At 32.4% G+C, this 25532-nt stretch overlaps 1 protein-coding gene across 2 annotated transcripts in view; it reads left to right on the top strand.

Moving 5' to 3' along the window:
• Positions 1 to 24662, top strand: part of LOC127739043 (uncharacterized) — a 54422-nt gene extending 29760 nt beyond the window's left edge. The window contains exons 1-2 of one of the 2 annotated variants that reach the window (XM_052250604.1): positions 21374 to 21411; positions 22782 to 24662. In XM_052250604.1, coding sequence (XP_052106564.1) covers positions 23435 to 24535 — 1101 coding nt within the window. In that variant the 5' untranslated portion in view covers positions 21374 to 21411; positions 22782 to 23434 and the 3' untranslated portion in view covers positions 24536 to 24662. Of the gene's footprint in view, positions 1 to 21373; positions 21412 to 22781 lie in introns of those variants that run through there. The other variant, XM_052250605.1, reaches the window with a different exon arrangement.
• The last annotated feature ends 870 nt before the right edge of the window (positions 24663 to 25532 follow it).

Here is a 25532-nt window from a genome sequence, read left to right as displayed (position 1 = left end):
ACACATCCGTCATCATCTGTGAAACAGAAATTCCATCACGGTCAACCACCGCGTGATGGCGTCCGTAACATTTGCGAAACTCTTGGTTTGATAGCTTCTTTGTAGGCAGCAACCCTCTATCAAAGAAATCATGATAGGAAATCCGAACTCTGGAGTATCGTATCAATTTGGAAATATATACTCCAAATGCAGGTGCTGCTGGAATGTTTCTACATAAAAATGAAACGTTCACAATTGGGAAGCTTAAATCACCTCTTTTCGTAGAGTTTTGTTCTCAACCGACCTTCGTTGTCAATTTCTAGATACAAGTCAAGATTTAACTGTATATGTTGTAAGTTTATTTCAAGTTTGGTGGCATAGATGCGTGAAATATTTATGTCCCAGTGAACCTGAAACTACCGAAAGTAGAAGGTCTGAGTCATATCTTAATTTTTTCCTCGATATTGACACAAATGGACAACTTCGAACTAGAATATATAACAGACGTGATGACTTCAAATTTCTAGTTGTCAACTTCCCATTTCTTAGCAGTAATATACACTCTGCTCCATTTTTTACGTAAACGAATCTCAGATAATCTACGCCCGTGCTTGTTCAAACTGTTCGCACTTCATTAACTGCTCCTTACACGAGGAATCATGAGAAAGAACAACTGAAATCACACTACAAATGTTTTACGGTCACCATCACAACTCGATTGACCAATACGATGTGCTGGTGTCTCAACTCACTAGCGACATGTTTTCGCCGTCTTAGGTCTTTAGATGCCAGTATTGCCGACTGAACTGTAATTTTACCGTTTGTATCCTATCCCGATTGTGACATTTTCACTGTGTGGAAATTTGGGTGATGCATACATAGCAGGAGACATTTACCGTGTAGACACACACGATCCCGCTTCTCATGAAGTTCATACGATTCCCTCAGTTTCTTTTTGTTGCTTTGATTTGTATTTTCCTGAACGATTTGCGAGATTTTAACAGCGGTAAACTATTGTCGTCTTACTTTATCTTTACAATTGAAATCCCCATAGAATATGTTTGGAATTGAGAATTGAAAGGGGAAATGTGTCAAAGAGACCACAACCCGACAAAAGAGCAGAAAACAGTCCAAGGTCACCAATGAGTCTTCAACACAGCGAGAAAATCCCACACCCGGAGGTGTGCTTCATGGTCAAAGCTTAATATTGGTAGAGAGGTAGTTTTATTACTAGTTAGATTTTTTTAATGCATTGCCAAAACTTTGAAGAATGAAGATATGGTACTATGGAACGACAGTTTAGGGACACAATACAATTGATAGATACCAGGATTAAAATTGTTTACGCCAGACGCGCGTTTCGTCTACAAAAGACTCATCAGCGACTCTCTGATAAAAAATAGGTGAAAAGGCCAAATAAAATATAAGTTAAAGAGCAATGAGGACCTTTATTCTGAAAGGTTTTGTCAAACACCGCTAAGTTTATGTATTCCTGGGTAGAAAACCCTTAGCATTTCGAACAACTCAAGTTTCGTAAATTTATAATTATGACCAATCAATGATAATTCATGTCAACACAGAACTGCTGACTTCTGGGCTGGTGATACTCCCTGGGAGGAACCTCCACCAGCAGTGCCATTGACCCAGTCGTTGTAAATTAACTCGTCATAAAACAGAACTTGAATTCATTCACCTTAATACAGTGTAGCAATTCTTCAAGATCCATTGCAGAAAACTTGAGCTATCAAAAGACAGGCACGTGATTGTCAAATTGTCAGCAATAAACGTCCCATACCTCTATCTCGACGATCTGAAGCAATTCAAACTCAATACTTTGTCTGTCTTAACAAAACACAAACATTATCTATAAATTATGTATAAATCATCTTAAGCAAACATAAGTTATCAGGAGGAGTGTGTGATATCAAATCTTTTACATCATAACATTACAAATCTGGAATGACAAACGTAAATCTTCAAAGGATAAAACCGGCCTTGAAAAAATGTGTTACAATTCGGTCAAGATAAAATAAAGCAAGTGTACGTTACGAGACGAGATCCGATTTATCTAGTTTTTAACGATAAAGTTAAGTAACTTTGGAATCAATATGACAAATCTTAAAATCGTCAAAATAAAATGAAACGTATGTCAATAGACCCAAACATCCCTTGTTTTCAAATATTTAGGATTGATCCTCCTGCTGAAGATAAATCCAGAAAAGCGCGTAAGATGCACGAAATATAGTGCAATTTTCATCACGTAACGATGTTTGGTCATACCATTCAAGTTATCCCGATTTTCATACGATGTATGTATTCACACAGACGGTGGGATTAATATTTTCCTAAACGAAACCAAAATCTAGTCCCACTGCCATTATCTCCGGATGCTTTTTCACCATCATCTTGATGAAGTTTAAGCTTAGAAATCAATACTCCTAGTACAGTAAGGTGTTGTTTTTGTTGTTCTTTCTTGCTTCCTGATTTCTTCTCTTGGTTGATATTCCGCTTCATCCTAAAGCTTAACAGTACCAAGGACCTCAGACGGAGTATCTGTATTCTTTTATTAATGTTATTTACAGTTTCTTTCTTTTGTGTTAATGTACTTCAGTTATTTTTTTTCTGCATATTTTAAAATTTCGATATTTGAAATTAACAAACGTTTGAAGAGTTGTTTCACTTTTACCTGAATGCTGATCTTAACGTGTCGTTTTCGGTTTTGTTGTGCTAGTTTAAACATTCATCAGACTTCTTACATGAGTGAACCAGTAAACATTTGGCATAAACAGCAGATGCTCTCAAAACGTTATGAATAGAAAAAACTATTCATTGATAAATTTCTGTAACAGTAAATGCCAAGATATTTAAAATCAAATGTTCAATTTCAGATTATGGCAGGTGTTATGTTAACAATTGTAGTTTGTCTCTGAAGTATATTTATTTGTTTACCTGTAGTTATTCTATATAAAACCTTTAATAGGACAACATTATAATTTGACTTAAAAACTTACAATTTTTGCAAAAATATGTGTAACAACATTTACAAAAGTTTAAGGACAACATCTTACACATTTGCTAGAAATATGCATGTTTTTGACAAACTTTTTTATCAAAATATACATTTATGTGTATCAATTAGTAAATTATTGAATCTGACAAATTTAAATAATTAATAAATGACACTTGAAATTTAAAAAAATCGTCAAAGTTTCCACCGAACCTCATGTCTCGCTTGTTTCTGCTGCTTTCAATATAAGAGTGTAATGATTACTGTCAAGAACCAAATGCGATGGTCAGAAAGACTCGGAAAATGATAAAAGATGCAATTTCTTCATCATAAACAAACTTCTGTTAAAATTTTCTTTTTAATTCAACACAAAACTTTATGTCAATTTTTACTGCAAAAAACTAGGTAATTTATCATTGATATACTTCAAATATTTGTTTTATTTGCTTCAGATGTTCTCTCTTTAATATCATAAAAAAAGAGTTGATACAGTTGCATAAAATTGTTATTGATGTCTAAAAAACATATAACCTTAGACTGTATCTAAATATCAACTGCTAAAAAATAGGAGTACATTTATCATTAAAACCCGGAAAACGACAACAAAATACTTTCGCAATTTTTTTTTTCTCTGGACACTGATAATGAAAAACTTTGGTCCAAGTTTCCTATAGAATTCACGAAGGCTCGGAAAAATCTATTTTTCCACAGGCTAGACAATAATACGACTAACTTACTCAGTGCTAGATTTCATGAAGATTAAACGAAACGGAAGATTTTTTTTGTGCGCACCGGGCCCTTTCCGTTGATTTTCGTTCACTTTTTTTTTGTAAAGTGACATTTCAAGTTCCCCGTGCATATCAAAAATTTAATTGTTCAAAAATATTCGTTTGAAAGTATTCAAATATATGCCTATCCTAACTGTAACCCAAATTTTATAAACTTTGAAAGATCAGGAAAGTCTCAATGTCATCTATCCGGTCCCCAGTAGTCTTTTGCAGTATATTTTGAATATCAAACTGTCACTCTTGGTCTTCCGTTCATATTGAAGACAAAATGTGTCCACAAATTCCTCTTGATAGTATCTGTATTCATATATAAACGTACTCTGTGCTAAATTTCATGACAACTGAAAGATCAAGAAGTGCAATATAGGATTTTGAATATAAAATCGATTGAAAATTTGAAAATATTCGATCATTATGTTTTTCCATATTTTAAAACGTTAAATAAATTGTTCGTGTTATGATCTATCAACTTCGGGCGAAGTCATGTCATAAAATAATATCATTGAATAACCAAAAACAAACCAGTCGCTAACTATACACATACATAAGAAACTGTGCATTTTAAATTGATTTAAATTGATATCATTTTATATTTGAATGACGTCGATTTTTGTCATACAAATGACAAATACAGATCTATGTGTCATAAATTAACTTATTGGAAGTTTTTCATACAAAGTTTATATTAAAACATGCTACACAGAGGATCAGGTAATCAGTATGCTGGAGTTTCTTATTAACAACATATTTGTTAAATTTGGAGGTAGACTTTTTCAACAAATTGTCGGCATTCCTATGGTAACGAACTTTGGCCTCTTCTTATTTTCATATGAGTCGAAGTTCCTTATGACGAAAAGATCTAATAAGCCAGATCATTTAATTTCACATTCAGATATATTGATGATGTTCTTTCCATTAACAATCCAAGCTTTTCTGATTGGTTTCCATTAATATATCCTCTAGAACTAGAAATTAAAGAAACAACAGACACGGCTTCCTCCGCCTCATTTTTAGACTTATACCTTGAATTTGACATAAGTGGTCATCTCAGTACCAGAATCTATGACAAACAAGACAACTTTAGTTTTGAAATTCCCTCCAACTTAGCAGTAATATGCCAACTTCACCTGCATATGGGATATACATATCCCAACTCATTCGGTATTTAAGGGCTTGCAGATGCAACTCAGACTTTTTAAAACGTCACCAGTGTCTGAACAGAAAGTTGATGAACTAGGGTTATGTCAAAGAACGTCTCGTCCTTTTTCTCAAAAAAAGTTCATCGAAAGATAACAAGACCTTGTTGATAAATATTAATTTTCAAATTCAAAAATAATACATGATGGTCTTGAAGTATAGATTCTAGGTACTGACGTTATTCATCATCCTAATTGCGTGTTATAGTATTCTTTTTATTTGTCTTTGAATATTTTAACCTTTACTGTTTAGTCCATTTTCGGTAATATTCTGTTGGCATGGCTAGGTATTTATGCATCCCGCCATTGTGTTATTGTGCTATGGTATTTCATTTTTGCTTATGTACTTTGCCTATAGAGTGTCTATAAGCCATTTTGTTTTTCTTTGTTGAAATAGTTATTTATTTTTACAGTGATTAAGATTGTAACACAATGTTGACTGCTGTAACCCAATATTTGACATTTTTACCTATTATGTCTGTTGCTCACACATTGTGGTCAATATACTGGAATTCTATATGACTGTCATACAAGTGAGATGTTTAGCTATCTATAAAACCAGGTTTAATCTATCATTTTCTACATTAGGAAATGCCTGTACCAAGTCAGGAATATGAGAGTTGTTTTCAGTTCGTTTGATGTGTTTGAGCTTTTGATTTTGCATTTGATAGAGGACTTTCCGTTTTGAATTTTCCTTGTTCGGTATTTTTGTTATTTTACTTTTAATTTCATCCTTATTCAGAAATTATAATTACAAAATTTTAAAAACTCGGTTATCGACCTTTTAACCTCAAATTCAAGGGTAATGCGACTACGACCGGGTGAAAAATACAGATTAAATATTCTCTGAACAATAATGCACGATTAAGTCTGCAAGTAGGGCGGTACATTAAAGTTGAAAATCCCCTGTCCTGTCACCCCACTTGTATGTGTCCAATATATTTTATATTTTACTTCCTTGTGCAAATTTCTTCTTGTCAAGATGGCGATGGTAAGACAGAAAGTCATTATGATGTTCAAATATTTCAATAACTGTTGAAATGTATTTTTTTATATCCAATATGCATAATATTACAGTTACAATCATTACATGCATAGCATAAAAATCTTTAACTCTACAAGTTTCAAAAAGAAATTAATTAACACAGAATTAATCAAGGTTCATAGTGGCTGAATATATATCGTTTCTAAGTCTTGTATTGCTTTTTCAATTTTCTGATTTATACTTATTTTCAATATAAGCATATAAAAAATTGTTTCAGGTTATGATCCCTTGTTCTGCGTTTTTCTTGTTCATGCCAGTACTATCTTTATATAAAACAAAAATGTTAAAACATGTTGGTATAATCATTAACACGTTACAATAAATGAATATAAGTAAAATCAGTATAATAAAGCAGAAATCAATAAACACGAGTATAATTATAAATTAACTGTTTACAAAACTTTGAATTTTTGAAATATTAAGGCTTTTCTAAATCAGGAATAGATTACCTTAGATGTATTTGGCAAAACTTTTAGGAATTTTTGGTCCTCAATGCTCTTCAACTTCGTACTTTATTTGGCCTTTGTAACATTTATTGATTCGAGCGTCACGGATGAGTCATTTGTAGACGAAACGCGCGTCTGCCGCAAATATAAAATTTCAACCCTTGTATCTATGATGAGTTTATCTATCCCAAACACCTGTGATTGAAAATAGAAGAATTTTTTAAACTTTCATGACTTTTTATATTCAATAAATTGTCTCAAAATGAAATGCAACGGATGCCTTCGATACATGTTATCTATTCATATTAAAGAAAACAAATCCTTAAGCTATATGTACAAACTATGTTAACATGCTGACCTGTTGATTGCAGTAAATATATTTGGACATTAGTATAATATAATAGTAGATATGAAGAAAACAAACTCTCGGAAAATTGTGGGGATTCTTTGATGAGGTATCATATTGTTTATAATTGTTCTAATTGTATTGTATTTCGTTATCTTACATACCATTATTTTAGAACGAAGTTCTTATCCTGAACCGGTTTATTCTTGTTGCTTCGCATCACGGTGCGAAGCTATTAGTTTCATACGATATTCACGCCATCTTGGAATAAGCCGTAACAGATATCAGTTTGCATTGGTTGCCTTATGATTTGGGAAAGATTCTATTGGCTAGAATGAGATATAGAATTGGGAACATGTCGTTGACAGGAGAAGATATCAAATACGGAAAAATATCAGTATGGGTATTTAAGATCCGATCCGACACCCGATCAATGAATAATTTTGCCTTTACTGGCTTACCTTGCTATACAACGTCGCGTCAAACTTATGTTGATAAACAAAAGGGAAGCAAAGATTAACAAGTTTCTAAGTGCTTATCTGGCTATGTATGCATATACCCCTATTAACACTTAAAATATAAATTAATTACTGCCAATGATCTTCAAGAATTTTGTCGGAATATATGTATTCCATGTTATATATAAACAAATGATATATAAAAACAGCTACCCCAAAAGCTCATGATACCCCAAATTGTGCACTAGAACTATAGTGAAAATAATCTGGAATATTTAGGTGGCATCTAATAACAAGTTAGTAAAATGGATATGTAGAAAAACATGCACGAGGATATCCATACCCAAATAAATACTGCACCAAAAGTTCCATAACTCTCGAACCACAAACAATGAAATTTTCAAAATGCAAATCGAGTCTAGATTCACCAATTACAACAAGTGTAAAGCTTGTAGTAAAATTGATGTAGTAGGATATATGACCGTCAATGTGCATAACAGGAGATTGCAAATCATAAATTTTCATATCAAACGGTATATCTGAAAATGACGCCAATAAAGAATTTCAAAATCAAAAGGAAGCTTTCTTTTTTCAATCCTAATGTTCCGTTAAAATTTTGTGATAATTGATTAAAACAAATTTGCGTTTTTTGTATGGAGTGATCATGGACACTCTACAGTATACCATGATATGTCCTATTTAAGACGGGTTTATAATACCACACTTATGAGTAAATGTACAAAGGAGATAAATTACACTTTTTCAATACTTGACCACATATACCACATCTTTCTTAAAATATGATAGAGCGAAGCACTCCAAAGCTTTTTAGAAAGCTAAACCTTGTATAGTATTACTTTCACTCTCGGTTTACTGATTTACTGCCAGAGGGTAATATTTGGAGTGTTGCTATCTCTTAACTTGAATACAATTTGATGATCATGGTTTCCAGTTAGAGTTTTGCTGAAAATAAACGAATTTTCAATTTCTTATCAAGACTGACACTATGTAGGAATATAATAAATGTCAAAATTAGAATCTGATGTTTTCACTATATGAAATAATAATTTAATTTTGAATGTAACACGTCTTCTGATTGGCTGAAAATGTTTTGTCTATCAGCTCGTAGGCATAATTTTGTCATGTGACCGTGACGTCACCAACGTTTTTTTTTCAAAATTTACTCCTTAAAAATGGAATTTAGAATTAAATTATTAGGAATCACTGTAATATATTTTCTGTCTATTCGAAATAACTTTAAAAATGTGGTTCACACTTTTAAATAACAAGCTACGCTGGTTATTCAGTGTGCACCACATTTTCTATGTTATTTCTTCATAGACAGAAAAAATATAACAGTCATTCTTAAAGGTTTTAGTCCAAATTGGAGTGAGGTCAATCCAAATCAATTGAAAATAAAAACAAATTTGAGATTTTAAATGTTTCGCTAAAAAGTGTTTAAGTGCGCAAAACAAAAAATTCAAATATCGTAGTGAATAAACTCATCAAAGATACCAGGATTTGAATTTTATTAGCAGACAAAAAAGACTCTTCAGTGAAGCTCGAATCAAAAAAAGTTTAAATTTCAAAGTTGAAGCGCATTTAGGACCCAAAATTAATTCCAAAAGATTTTGCCAAATAAAACTCGGGTAATCTATTCCAGGGATATAAGGAATAAGAATGTATTATTTGCACGTAACATATCTCGACATGAAACTTCAAGTTGTAATCATTTTCAGAATACTAAGACGAAAAGTATTTCATCGTTCTAAACATTGCAATATTTTAGGGAGTGAGTATTCCAATTTAGTTGAGATAAAGATACAGAAATTACCTCAAAGGTTCAGCACATCAAAATGGCTTCATCGAAACAGCATATTTGTACTATTTGCCACGATGACGGAATCTCCAACAGAGCAGTCAGCTGGTGCACAGAATGTGAGGTTTTCTTTTGTGAAGACTGTGAAAAACCTCACAGAAAGTCAAGAATGTCTAAGAACCATAAAACAATGTCAGCTGAAGATTACCAAATGTTACCTACATTCATGCAAGAAATAAGCAGTCAGTGCAGAGACCACAAGAAGACGTTCGAACTTTACTGTTCTTTCCATGCCTGTCCTTGCTGTGTCCAGTGCATCACCGATACACATCAGAAATGTCAGGAAATGAAACCATTGTCAGATGTTCTTAAACAAATTAAATCATCTACCTCGGTTCAACTTCTCGAAAACGATTTGAAGGATGTTAAAGAATAGAAAAGATGTTAGATAATGCAATAAAATACCTCAAAACAAGGATCATTACAAACAACATTCAGAAAACAGAGGCCGTCGAGAAAATCCGACATATGAAAAAGTCGATAGATGATTTTTTAACCAAATTAGAGCAAAAAATTCTCGATGACTTAGAATCTACACATTTGAAGCTGAAATTAAACATGGCCACTCTTGTAGAACAAATGCAACAGCGCCTCAGTAAGATAGACCAAATCCAGAGCGAATTTACCAAAATGACACAACATGCAACTGAGTTACAAATGTACGTTGGTCTGAGAGAAATTGAGAAAACTACATCAGAAGCCGCAAAATATATAGAAGATTTAGAAAGTGGCGACCACTTCAGTGAACAGAATCTAGAGGTTAACATTGCATCTGCTCTTCAATCTATTTTACATGATGTGGAATCGTTAGGAGATATCAATATCAATACCACTCCTTTTACTTTCCGCGGAAAGGTCGATAGAAAAGATCAAGCTCAGCACTTGTTTAAAAAAAATCCTGGAATTGAGCAAATTAAGCCATCATTGTTGAGAACACTGACATTTCCAAACGATATGAAATCTTTAGATATGAGGGCTTGTGTAGCATTACCTGATAATAAATTTATGATATTTGATATCAGCAAATACCAAATACTACTGTTTAGTGATGATGGCATATTTATCAGACAAGCGATTTCATTCTCTACAGTTCCAGTGGATGCTTGCTTTGTCAGTAATAATACAGTGGCTGTGACAATGGGAACAAGAAACCAGACAGCAGTGGTGGATGTAGAAAAGAATAAAATTATGCAAAAAATTAAAAGTTCTCATTTTTGTAACGGAGTGATGGTCATATATTGGTCATCAGCTGTGTCGATGAAAGTACCATAGTGAATCTGAATGATATGTCTCATACAATATTAAAAGGACTAAATGCAATATGTATTTCATTATTCCAAGGACATTTCTATGGTACCAGTTTGGGTTGAAATAAAGTCAGGTGTTACAAAAGTACCGGAGAACTCCTCTGGACATTTATGCATGATGACATTAACTTTCCACGAGGACTTTAACTAGACAAAAATGGCTTTCTTTATATAGCTTCTTGTGGGAACGACAGTATCATGGTAGTATCACCAGATGGTAAAACTTGGAAGACAAAACTGTCAGAAGCTGATGGAATCAAATATCCTCGGTCAATAGATACCCGGTATAAACAGAGAAACAGGAATGGTGATAGTGTCAAGTAGTATAAGTGATGACAGTAAATTGAATGATTGTGCTTTTGTTCATAAAATCTATTTTGTGTCTAATAAAATGAAATAAGTAATCATAACGTTGGAAGTGATGACAGATTATGTTTTTGTTTATAAAATTTGAAAGATAACATATTCCTTATTGTGTTAATACAGATTTCCAAAAGATTTTTTTCAAATGACAAATTTTGTTTCCTTTTGATGCATTTTACATCTTAATTTCAGTTAAACCATTGTCGTGACGTCAGCCTATTCGTTTACCGTGGATTCTTTTTCTAAAATCAACGCTTCCTAAATCTGTCGCTTAAATGGACTCACTAAATTATACTAACTTGTTTCCTTTTTTCATTACGTTTTTATTGGCTAATTTACTGATTTCTGTTCACTAATGAAATTAATTTAAAAACTTACCTTTAATATTTGTTTTATAAGCCTTGAATGGGAATCGAACCCCTCCTTAAAATCTCTTATGTGTGACTGACATCAACACATCCACAAAACCTCTCGGTTACCAATGGGTTTCAATTCAAATGTCTATTATATATATATAAATGAACATATGAAAACGTCTAAATTGAAAACAACGTTCAAACCTATGATTGCGTTGGAAAAAAACCGCAATTTTTATACGTGTGCATGTAAAACAAATTTCTTGGTAGAGGGGTCTAAATACAGCACACACAACAATTTCCAAAAGACCAAAAAAAGTGAAAAAGTCTATTTTAACAAAACGCATTTGACTAACAGGTCGAACAACTGATGTTCTTAAACCCTGCTGACTGCCATTGGCGATTGCCAAATAAATTGATCACCAGATCTAACTAAATGGATCTTAATATTAATTTGATGCCATAAAGAAAACAATAAACTTGTGGAAAAGATGGTATACCTCAAACATAAGGTGCAAAAATTTGAACACCATATCCGGATTTCGACAATTAATGTCTCTTCAGTGATGTTAGGGATCGAAACGGTATTTGGAAGGCCATATAATTTACCTCAATTAAGGATAGACTCTTTAATTTTAAAGAGTCGAAATATGATGAACATATGAACATATGATACACATCGGTACAACGGACACACAGGGCTTGCACCTTTATGTATACATAATAGACAAGCGTATGGTACTAGTTGGTAGCCGCGAGGTTAACATGGTTAAGATCAATGAGTTAAAGAGTCAAGTTAAAGGTAGAGACTTGTCGGTTTAGGTTCGAATGTATTCTCTATGTTGTCCATATTCTTTAGTTTTTCCGTTTTTCTTATTTTGTCTGTTACTGTGGATATTTTTGTAATAAAGCGGGTTTTCCAGTTTATTTTTGGATTATTATTGGTTATTTTACATATTTGAAAAGAAAATGATTACATTCAATTTGTCAAGTTTTGTTTTATGAATATAGTACGCTTTCATCTGTTTTACTTCATATCTTTACAAATGTTTATTCGCAAATCCTTATGCGATTAAATCGTGATGTGTCTGAAATAGGCTTCTTGATAGAACTTTCGGTAGCATACTTAATATATATATTTGGAAATAAGTTCGAATATGTAAATTATGCATGATATTCAGATTCCTGATTATTTTAAGACAGACGTGTTATGTTATATTTGTCTTTCCCTAACCAAATAAATGTGAACTTAGATTTAGTTAAGCATCGTTGAACATGATAATATTGTTATTTAAACTCACTTACAATATCTTCTGATTAAGAAAAGGTTTTAATTTTGAAAAGAAATCAACACTATAGTTTATGTTAGAGATACAATGGATAAGCGTTGATTCATGAAAAACAAACCATTCGTCCTCCTGGCTCAGGGTTTCTTTTTCAAGAATCAACGCTTATTCATTGTATCTATAATACATAATCCATTGAACAAAAATCTGAAATAATAATCAAAAGCGATTTTTTAATTATGAGGCCATTTGGTATGCTGGAGAAATCCGTTTAACAGTTGATAATGATTAAATTCGATAGGACAGCTTTAATTTACCAAATCCGAAATGTGTCCCCTTTTTATATTTTGTCATTATTTGATAACATTTGTTCTGTTATCATTCAATTTTTTAATGTTGATTCTGTTTAATGTATTGTATTGTCATGTTTTATTGTAGCCTTAGACTCTGCAATGGGTGTAATTTTAGCTAATATTTTTTTACATTATTATCAGTATTATTATTATTATTATATTTTAAATTATTATCATTACAAAACAAAAGCAGACAGAGGTAACAACTCAACTGGTCCTCCCATCAGATTGTATTGTTATTTTAAAGAACACCTTCAATGTATACAACAGTTAGACTATTAGAAACTTGACATTGAAACATTTTTAACATAGAAAAAAGTTGGTTCAAGTTCCAATACCATTAGATCAGGGTGAAAGAAGTATCGTAATATTTTCTTCAGCAATCTGATATTAAGATCAAAATAATCTTCAATTACTGGATGGTCAATGAAACCTGGATATTGAAGCATTGTGATTAAGACACGTCCTTCTTCTGCTAGGTCTTGAAATGAAGCTGCAAGAGTGTCTTCTAGAGTAAACCCCCACTGCTTCAAACAATTCACAAACGGTTAGTGTGGTGCACGACAGATCTGAAATCCCCTTTATAGTGCATAAAGCTCACCATTACCCAGTTCTAGACAATATATGGAATCATTCACTTTCACTCAAACAATTAAACGTATCACGATAGAAGAATTTCAAATTATCTACAATTTAGCATTGGTTTTATGTCTGGTATGAAAACAAAACCTCGATTGGTACTACTTCTTTACTACGGCTTTATACAAATATGAAAATATGCCATTTCGATCTTTATTTTACTTTTATTGCAATCAGTTAGTTTTGCTTATTTGTTAAAGTAAAATGTTGAATATATATACTTGAATGGCGAAGGCCGTGTTCACATTGAGCTATACTCGGTGTGGTGTAAATTTAGTTAACGCATAATTAAACTCTGTTACGTTCCCATTGATAAAAACAATGTTTACATGTAGTTTAAATTAGGTTTTGACAACATGCAGTCCATATTCAATGTAGGCCTTGTGTGGGTTAAGTGTACGTAAATCAAACATTAACAATATTTAAGAAAGTTAAATATATATTGAATAAAAATGATTATAATAACATTATAAATCAAGTTATTTACCTATTTATATGTCAAAAACTCAAAAATTGCTCAGTCAAAAGCATGATTAAATCCAAATATCCTTGTGGACCATTTGATTTCAGTTGGAGGGAGGATTTTTTGCTGATTGAATATTCATTTTACACCTGTTGATAGTAATAAAATTGAGAATGGAAATTGGGAATATGTCAAAGAGACAACAACCCGACCAGAGAGCCAGACAACAGCCGAATGCCACCAATGGGTCTTCAACGCAGCGAGAAAATCCCGCACCCAGAGGTGGTCCTCAGCTGGCCCCTAAATAAAATTGTGTACTAGTTCAGTGAAAATGGACGTCACACTTAACTCTAAAACCTATAAATGAGCTAAAATTAAAAAACATACAAGACTTACAAAGGCCAGAGGCTCCTGACGAGACAGGCGCAAAAATGCGGCGGGGTTAAACGTGTTTTGTGAGATCTCAACCCTCCCCCTATACCTCTAGCCAATGTAGAATAAAGAAACACATAGCAATACGCACAGTAAAACTCAGTTTAAAAGAAGTCCGAGTCCGATGTCAAAATAGGTAACAAAAGAAACTAAGCAAAATGACAATGACACATAAATGAACAAAGGACTACTAGCAATTACTGACATACCAGCTCCAGACCTCAATTAAACTGAATGAAAGATTATGTCTTCATCATATGAAAATCAAGTACAATCCTTCCCGTTAGGGGTTCAGTATCATCCCATCATAAAATATATGAGAAGAACATAACCCGTACTTATGCTAACAACTGGTTTTAGAATAAATGTGTTTATTTCCGATGCAAAGACCCTATGAGTGAATCAATATTAATACCAAAGTATGCAATCCTTAATGACTTGACAACAGTAACGTAACTATATCCTTTCCGAATACGTCTGTTTAAAGGTTTGGTTAGCTTTTGAAGTGAATGCCGACATTTTTGTGCTTTGTAAAGAATATTACCATAAAATATTGGATGTGAAATACCTGAACGTATAAGATGTCTGCATGTTGATTTATATTTACGAATGATGTCCTTGTACCGATGATAAAATTTAGTAAATATTTACTATATGTTTTGACTAGTTTGTGATATCGAAAACCCTGGTGTAATTATTTTTCAGTAATACAGAGTTTTCTTTCGTTGAAATCAAATACGTTGTTACAAACACGAGCGAATCGAACAAGTTGAGATATATAAACACCATAAGATGGCGACAAGGGAACGTCACCATCTAAAAATGGATAATTAAAAATAGGAAATGAAAAATCATCTCCTTAATCATAAATTTTGGTGTTAATCTTCCCGTTAAAGATAAAGATATCAAAATCCAGGAAAGGGCAGTGTTCATTGTTAGTATTAAGTTTATTTAAGGTCAGTTCGGCAGGATAAATCTCTTTAGTGTACATACTGAAGTCGTCATTATTGAGAGCCAATATATCATCTAAATATCTAAAAGTGTTATTAAATTTTTGAATCAGATGTTGTTTCGATGGGTCTTTGCTGATTTTAGTCATAAATTGTAACTCATAACAATACAGAAACAGGTCCGCAATAAGTAAGTCATATTAATTTAGTGCAAACATATTATCAATATGTCTTGCAAAGTCCTGCATTTTGTAGGACACAATATTCATATCCATCCTGTCTTGGTCAAGGCTATTTTTTACAGTTAGTACCAGTCCAGAATATTCATTTCCAAAATCACCCCAAGGATAACTGGGGAATAGATATAAAGTAAGATAGGTCTTCTTCCGATCGGCAGTAAAATCCTTGCCAAAGTGGGACATCAGTTCAGCTGTGTGGGATGGAGAAGTACTCAGCCACGTCCTGTCAGAATGGGGAAATTAAATCCGATGCCTCATACAAAGAGTGTGCCACGCTCTCTGCATGCTAAGAACCCATGCAACAACTCTTTAAGGGGTCCGTAGCTGGCCTGTTGCAAGGCAAAATTTTTTTTATCCCTATCCAATATACTCTCATTTTCCGATGGCAGTCCAAATTTTCACGATCTTCATCCCGGACGGCCTATATTACAGGATCTACCTATTGTATGTGTAGTGAATTTGTTCTCGTCCTGAGCATGCATAAAATATTTGCCATTGGACGTTAAGCAACCAACAATCAATCAATTCATTTCCATAATCCTTTTTCTACCTATTGTTACGCTATTTTAGTCTGCGTAATCGTGACATCTTTAGAATCTAAAAGTTCTCCAAACCAATAGAACGATTTTCTCATGGTACCGACCATTCATCTTCGTGGGACAAACCATTTTTTATTACAGTAACTTTAATCAAACAAACAATTTCTCTTCAATAACATACAGGAGCATTGTTTTAACTCTAGTTTGAACTCCCGCCCTTCATTTTCAATGGAATTAAACGATTTTTTTCACTTTCCTCCTGAAACAAAGATGTTTTTTTTCTCGAAAAAAGCATTGGAACTTAAACAATTTATCATTAGTAGTTGACCTACTTGTAGATCTTATTTGGTTGATCATTGATTTCCTTTTTAAAGGATCTCTCTATCCGTTATAATTTATGACAAAAATGCAAAAAAATGGTAAAAATTAGGCTATTTTGCCGGCTCTAGGTAAGCGGAGGTCCATTTTGCCAGTAAAACATGATTTTATTTACAGATATGCAATTTAATGAACTGACTATCATTTCAAAAGAAAATTTAATTTAAACATTTTTGATTTTGAAGCTATATAATTGATCTTGTGATCTTGTATAATGTTTTATCAAATTTATATAAAGTTAGGGTAGCCAAATGCACCTATTTGGACAGTTTTTCACCTACGTTTATTTATGATCCAGACAAAAGTGTTCATTCTGTGTTTATTTTGTAGATGTATCCGTATTTATTATATAGTTCCACCAATTTAATTTTGAATTAATATTGAATCATAGAAAATGGGTTGAAACATACCTCCAAACGATCTATGATTCTATACACGAGGAGTACCCAACTTGCATCCATACTTAAATTGACATCCGTAAAAATCGAAAAATGATGTTTTGTTTTATTTCTCCAAATATTTAGAACAATTTGACAATGGTCAATGCTTGCTAATCATTTTTTAAGGAAATTGATGCCTGCAACATATCTTAATTGATCATTTTTTAAAGTTGACTTTTTTTGGACGTCGCATGACGACGTTTCCGTAGATTTTACTTTTTCCAGTGGAAACTTTATCTGTTGATATATATACTGTGAACGTTTTGTGTATATTTGAATATATTTAGCTATGTTGAAAGAAATGTCAAACCATTAAAATACAAAATGTTTAGTGTCTAAGAAAACTTGTAAGATTTCCGTTGCTATTTTTTTTGGTAGGGTGCAATTTTGGTAGTCGGTACAATTTGGGTATTGTGACGTTATATGCAATGAGATTTTTTTTATATCTTCTAGTTTTTTACAACATACAGTTAAAAAGTCTGAGATTTCATTCTTATATATACATGTAGTATTAGACTGTGACTGATTTTAAAAGTAATTTCAACTACATGTTTTAGACGATTATATGTATCTCAAATATTTTGACTGTTATCTTATTTAACTATATGAGTCATAATTTGATTCTTTTATGTTGGCAATGTAATTTTCGTAGTACTTTTCAAAAGTAAATATTAAAATTCACTCTTTACAAAGAACCGGCAAAATAACAATTTCACTACATTGCCTGGGCCGGAAAAATAGCCGTTGCTATAGAAATATGCTATTTTGCCGGGTTTAATTAATAACCTAAACATTATCCCTTAATAGAAATAACACCTATAAGAAGTCAGAGACAATTTTGTCCATGCTGACTTATTAGTAGATCTTATTGTGCTGAATATTTTTACTGTTTACTGTTCCTCTCTCTATATATTTTATAGTTTCTGCAAAATACGCACAAATGTGTAAAAATCAGCTTTCAAGGACACTAACCCCTCTATGGGGTTGCAATAACCCCTATATGGGGTTAACTGACGATTTCAACCATTTAACGTTTTTGTAAATCTTATTTTGCTAAACATTTTTGCTATACATGTATATTATTCCACTCTATCTGTCAAAGTTTCTACAAAAATTGATATAGTTGGTCATTTAGGGGCAATAACTGATATAAGTAGTCGGTTGGCGACTTTGAACCTTTTGACTTATTTGTACACCTTAATGAATCTTTGCTAATAACAATTTCTCTGTTATCTTTTATGGTTTCTGCAAAAATAGGTAAAAATATTCTTTCAAATATTGATTACTCCTATAATGGTAAATTGATGATTTCGACCATTTGACTTATTCATAGATCTTATTTTGCTGAACATTTTTGCTATGTACAGTTTCTCTCTATACATGATGGTTTTTGCACAAATGATTAACAATCATCTTTCAAGGGACACATCTCCTATAAGGGATCAATTGAGGATTGCTGCCATTGGACTTATTTGAAGATCTTATTACGCAGAACATATTAGCTATTTACATTGTATCTCTATCTATCATAGTTCCTAAAAAACACAAAAATGTGAAGTAAACAACTTCTTTCAAAGGCAATTACTCCTATATTAAAGGGGGCAATTTACTCCTATATTAAAGGGGGCAATTGACAATTTCGTTCATGATGATCTTATTTTGCTGAACATTTTTACTATTATAGTTTTTCGCAAAATCTGCAAAAATTTGAAAAATATCGTCATTCAAGAGCAACAACTACTTGAAAGGATCAATTCACGATTTCTGTCATGTTTTTTATTGTACGCCATATGAGCTAAAAACGGAATAGCAAAAATACCAAACTCTAAGGTAAATTCAAACAGGGGAAGTCAATAAAAACTGACAAAACAAAACGCCCGACTACATCAACAAACAGAACAACTTGAAAGCAACTGTCATAATCTTGAACATATTAGCTACTTACAATGTATCTCTATCTATCATAGTTCCTACAAAAAAAACATACCAAATAGTTTTTCGCAAAATCTGCAAAAATTGACTTGGTATAGGCATTTTCGAAAGAAAAAGGTGAGTTAAACCTGGTTTTACAGCTAGCTAAACCTCCCACTTGTATAACAGTTGACAATCGTTCTGCTGTATTGAAAATATACTGTGAGCAACCCATACAGACATAATTGGTTAACGTGACAATAATTTGGATTCGACAGCCAAAATAACTATATTATAAATATATAACATAACTAAATTTAATCTAATGCAAAAGTTTCAAATTAATTCGACCATGACTAAGGAGGCGGGGCCAATTAATTTCCTTTAAACTGACCTTATCATAAACTTTAATACTGTACATTCAGAAATTATTATAAGGCTTTTATCAATGCGATTGTGAGTATCGTAATGGTAAGATCTCACATTCTGGTATCTGATGCATATATCTGTATGCAGCTTTTCCTGAAATCCCAATAAATAATCTTGAATTTGGTTGGCCATGTCAGAATCATAATAAAAAAACACTCACAATAATTTCTGGAGTTCCATTATTTAGACTAGAAAAGTTTCAAAGTCATGACCGAGGTGACTGGCCAAATAATCTCCATGTAAAAGAGATGTGCCAATGCTGAAACAATTTCATACCAATATCATTGACTTGTCATTAGTTGTCATTACAATATTTTCCCAAAAAGTTTTCTCAAAAGCTTCCATAAAAATGTTTAAACACTGTGCTTAAAACAATTTAGAAATTGGTTGACACAATCTTGACATATCATAGAAGTGCTGATGGACAGACAGACTGGCAGAGGGATTATTAGCTCCCTAAAATACTGTAAATTCAAAACGTTTTGCATGAATCTATTATTGTGATCGTTGATCAAGTGACAAAAATGCAATTTAAAAAAATGCTGCATACCAATAATGCATTCAAGATGTGAGTTTTATTTTTGTGAAAACAAGTCCAGTTGAAAATTCAAATTATAAAAACAGAGTCTAGACCTGCGTCGCTGCATGCAATATTGATTGAGGTAATATGTATACAGAAGCAAACTGATCATTCCCTTTTACTGAATGACACTGATGCCACGAAAACTGTGCTAGTCTCCTCATCCCAGGCATACGGTGCTAGTCTGTTCATCGTTATGCTACGGTGTTATAGAAAAACTAAGGATATGGGTATCCATCCATGACACAAAATCAGTACATGCACAGCAAAATAAAAACACATACAAAAAGCAAAGGAACAGCGCTTGTATTGCTGTTCTTCATCTCAAAGTCCCATTGAGGCCTTCAAGCGGGAGCAAAAAAACTCTAACATTACTGTAAGTGAGTTTAGCCCATCGTTTGTCCATTAGTTTGTCCACCGAACTGGCGTATATCTACAACCGCATGGTTAATTCAGAATAGTGTTCTCAATATATAATAATAAATATATTATATAATATAGAACGCATGTAGAATACGAGAGACACTTATTGTCTCTTTAAATCCAAAAGCTTGGTTTATTTTATTTTTATTTACATTTTATTAAATTCTTTTTGATATTATTTTAATTTTTTCCAATTTAATTAACTTTTCTTCTACTTTTTTTCTGAGTTTGCTGCTAAGTTCATTAAGTAAACAAATTGCTTATCAAGAAGATGATTTTTGTAACCAACTTAAAATACAAACTATATATTACAATGTATATTTTTCAAAGTCTTTGCTTTCCTCTCCAAAAATAGCAAGTACTCGCGGCTTCTGTCAGCGGGAAATCTCCGGATATTTACCAATATGCTGATTTTTCTTACTTTTTACTTAGAAGTTACAACAAGATTATTAATATACAAAACAAGTCGGGATATATGATCTTCCGCACACATTTTCCTCTTATAACATAGACTATAAGCACATTTTTGTACTGTATTTTGTTGCATATATATGTATTTAACCAAGCCAGTTTTACATTCGTTCAAGTTTCATTATTCTCTAACTGAATACAAAGTATATAAATTAAGAAAACGGCAGAACGACGTTAAAAGTAAATAAATTTGTAGTCATTTCTGCAAGAGAGAAACGGCTTCATTTCTTATTTACGTGCATTTTTTTTTCTTTAAATTTATGACGAAATTATTAATTCATATTATTCATATTTAGGTAATTTTACTTTTTTCTATCATTATCAAGTAATCCGACCAGTAACTGGGAATTTCAAATTGAAGTCATTTTATATTTACATGACGCCGATTTTTTTACATCCAAATGATAAATTACTGACTCATGAGTCATATTTATAGAAACCAATTCGTTGTATTTCATAGAACGTTAATCCTTAATCAGAAATTATTACAAAATTTCCAAACTCAATTTTATCGAGGTTCTGCGCCATTTTTGAAGTCTATTACTGGGTGAAAAATACATAACCATTACGCATGGGTTAGTCTGCAGGGTGGTCTATTAATATTGAAAATCATCCCGTCTTTTCACTCCAATAGGTACAAATGTATGTGTCCCAGATAATTGACATTTAACTTCCCAGTGCAAATATCTTGGTGACAAGATGGCGATGGTAAGAAAGAAAGTGATTATGATGTTTAAATTATTCAATTAATGATGATATTGTTGTTTTAAATCCAAAATGGATCATTCTACAGTAACAGTCATAATATGCATAGCATGAAAATGTTTAATTTTTAAAATTTCAAAAAGAAAGTAATAATAGTTATCAAAGGTACCAGGATTATCATTTAATACGCCAGACGCGCGTTTCGTCTACATAAGACTCATCAGTGACGCTAAGATCAAAATAGTTATAAAGCCAAACAAGTACAAAGTTGAAGAGCATAGTAAGGTTCAGAGTGGTTGAAAATATAGGCTCTTGGTCATTTACTTTTCTTTTTCGTTTTCTGTGCTATACCTATTTTTATTTTGAAAAAAGGTTTCAGATTATGATACTTTTGTTCTACTTTTTTCTAATTCGTTCCGATGCTGTCTAATACTGAAAAAATATTAAAATATTTTGGTATAATCATAGCACATTAAAATGAATATAAGTAAACTCAGTACAGTAAAACAGAAAAACAATAAACACGAGTCCATGGCCCAAACACTTTTGATAAAAAATAGCAGAATTGTATAAACGTTCATGACTTTCTTAATTCAATACTGGAATTGTCTCAAAATGAAATGCACCAGATTCACTCAATATATTTGAACTATTCAAATTAATGAACCAAAGTCCTTTAGCTACATGTAGTAAAAATTATGTTAACACAATGACCTGTTGATTGCAGTAAATATACTTGGATTTTAATACTGTAAAATGACGAAAACTAGATTTCTGAACTTTGTGGGCATTCATTGATATGGTATCATATTGTTTATAACTGTTCTATTTGTAATGTGTTTTGTTATCTTTCATATCATTACTTTAAAACTAAGTTTTTATCCTGTACCTTAATTGTACTTGGCTAACTGCCAGACATTAATATTAGGAGGGTTGAGATCTAAAAACAATTAAATGACCTTTATTCCAAATTAATGATCACGGTTCCCAGTTTTAGAGTTCTGTTGAAAATTAATGTATTATAATATATTTTTTATCAAGACTGACTCTTAATAGGAATGTATCAAATATTAAAAAGGTGAAATTTGATGTTTTCATGGTCTGACATTAGGTTTTAATCATTAATGGGAGTTTCAATTATTATTTTGAATCTCAATCAATGGAAAATTCAAAAAATTCAAAATGGTATTTGAAATTTTCATTTTATCGCTAAAAATTGTTACGCGTGCAAAGCAGAAAATTAAAATATCGTTTTGAATATTCATGTAGTATTAGCACGTTACATATCTCGACATGAAACTTCCATTTAAACATGATTTTTTTAATACTTAAAGGCAAATTATTTATTCATTCTAAACATTGGAATGTTTTAGGGAGGGAGTTTTCCAATTTAGTGGAGACAGAAATTGCCTCAAAGGTTCAGCACATCAAAATGTCCTCCACGGAACACCATATTTGTACAATTTGCCATGATGATGGAATCTCCAAAAGAGCAGTCAGCTGGTGCACAGAATGTGAGGTTTTCTTTTGTGGAGACTGTGAAAAACCTCACAGAAAGTCTAGGCTTTCTAAGAACCATAAAACCATGTCAGCTGAAGATTACCAAAAGTTACCTACATTCATGCAAGAAATAAGTAGTCAGTGCAGAGACCACAAGAAGAAGTTTGAACTTTATTGCTCTTTCCATGCCTGTCCGTGCTGTGTCCAGTGCATCACTGATAAACATCAGAAATGTCAAGAAATGAAACCACTGTCAGATGTTCTAAAACAAGTTAAATCATCTGCCTCGGTTCAGCTTCTCGAAAAAGACTTGAAGGATGTTAAAGAAAATTTAGATAAGACAATAAAATATTTAAAAACAAGGATCAGTACAAACAATACTCAGAAAACAAAAGCCGTTGAGGAAATCCGACATATGAGAAAGTCGATAGACGATTTTTTTACCAAATTAGAGCAAAATATACTCGATGAATTGGAGTCTAAACATTCAAAGCTGAAATCAAAGATGAGCACTCTTGTATAACAAATGGAACAGCGAGCCAGTAAGATAAAGCAAATGCAGGATGAGTTTACCAAAATGAAGCAATGTGCAACTGAGCTGCAAATGTATGTTGGCCTAAGAGAAATCGAGAAAGCTACTTCACAAACGGCAAAATATATAGACGATTTAGAAAGAGAAGACCACTTTAATGAAAGGAACTTAGAAGTTAACATTTCATCTGGACTTAAATCAATTTTACAAGATATCAAGTCGTTTGGAGATATAAATATTAATAACTGCCCTTCTACTCTCTGTGTAAAGGCCGAAAGAAAAGGTCAAGCCCAGCACTTGGTTAAAAACATTCCTGGAATTGAAAAAATTAAGCCATTGTTGTTGAGAACACTGACAATTCCAAACAATATGCAGTCCTTAAATATAACGGCTTGTTTAGCATTACCTAATGGTAAATTTATGATACTTGACCTCAACAAATTTCAACTACTGATGTTCAGTAATAATGGCATCTTTATCAGAAAAGTAATGTCATTCTCTACAGGTCCAGTGGATGCTTGCTTTGTCAGAAATGATATAGTGGCTGTGGCATTTGGAATAAAAAACCAGACAGCAGTGGTGGATGTGGAAAGGAATAAAATCATTCAAACTATTAAACTTCCTCATATAAGTTCAGCAGTAGCAAGTGATGGTCAAATATTGGCCATCAGCGCCATCAATGATAGTACCATAGTAAATCTGAATGATATGTCTCATACAATCTTACAAGGTGTTGGGGCCAATTATAGTGCAGTATTTAAAGGAAATATCTATGGTATCATTCAATCTGAGAACAATATCTGCTGCTACAAAAAAACTGGGGAACCTCTATGGACATTTCAGCATGACATTGACATACTAGGAGGACTTGCATTAGACAAAAATGGCTTTGTTTATATAGTTTCTCGTGGAGACAACGGCATCGTGGTAGTTTCACCAGACGGCAAAACCTGTAAAACCATACTATTAGAAGATGATGGTATTAACTTTCCTGATGTGATAGACATCAACAAAGAAACAGAAATGATGATAGTTTCAGGTCAGGTGGATGATGGTAGTAGATCCTATTATTCAGCTTTCGTTTATAAAATCTAAAATGTGTCTAATGAAATAAGTAACTATAAAAATGAAAGTGATGACACATTATGTGAAACAGTGTGTGTTGATAAAATATAAGATATAACTTTTTTCTTTATTTTATAAATAAAAATTACCACACGGATTTTGTCTAAAAATGACAAATGTTGTTTCCTTTTGATGCATTTTCCATCCCTTCATTTAAGATAACCCTTGACAAAATTCGGACATGCAAGTTAAAAGCGAATTTCTAACTTAGTAATGAAGTCATTTGATATCCTGGAGAAAAATGTATCTGCAAAATTAGAAAAGAGTCCCTTTTAACCTTTTATTATTATTTAAAAACATTTGTAGTTCGTGTATTTCATTTTGTTTTATAATAGAAGAGAAAGAATTTGTGGTATCCATTTAGGACACAAAATCAGAACATGCAAATAAACAAACACAAAAAGCAATGGAACAGCGCTTTTTATTGCTGTTCTTCATCTCAAAGTCACAGTGAGGCCTTCAACATGGAGTAAATAAAACCTTCTCACCTCACTTCAAGTTTAAGACGGTCCCTGGCATCGGTTGAAGCGGAATTCTTTGTTAACTGACGATCACACCACAACTGTCAATTGAAGAACAAAACCGTGCAGTAATATCAATAAAATAAATCTGGCAAAGAAATTAAACAGTTACTGTCATAGTTTGGCCCGAAAATCACACTGAAGGAAAAAAAAACCAATTCAGATATTTAGAGAACCACGGGGCAGATCCAGATATATGTTAGATAACGTGGCAGGAAATAACGTTTTATGTTGGTTTTGCTGTTCTGCTTAATTAATTGTACTGTCCTGTTTTTTTTTATCCTTTGATCATGCTCTGGTCGTAATAAGAGGTTTATTATTATTACTATTAAAACTCTTAAATATTATTATTTTGGTATAATAGAAGTAGTGAGTAACAACAGAGACAGATATACATATATAGATATAAGAAGATGTGGTATGAGTGCCAATGAGACAACTCTCCA

Source organism: Mytilus californianus, unplaced genomic scaffold (assembly GCF_021869535.1).
Source record: "Mytilus californianus isolate M0D057914Y unplaced genomic scaffold, xbMytCali1.0.p SCAF_4, whole genome shotgun sequence".
NCBI classification, from domain to species: Eukaryota; Metazoa; Mollusca; class Bivalvia; order Mytilida; family Mytilidae; genus Mytilus; species Mytilus californianus.
Note: the sequence above shows the minus strand (reverse complement) of the source record. Positions and strands in the feature narration are given on the sequence as shown.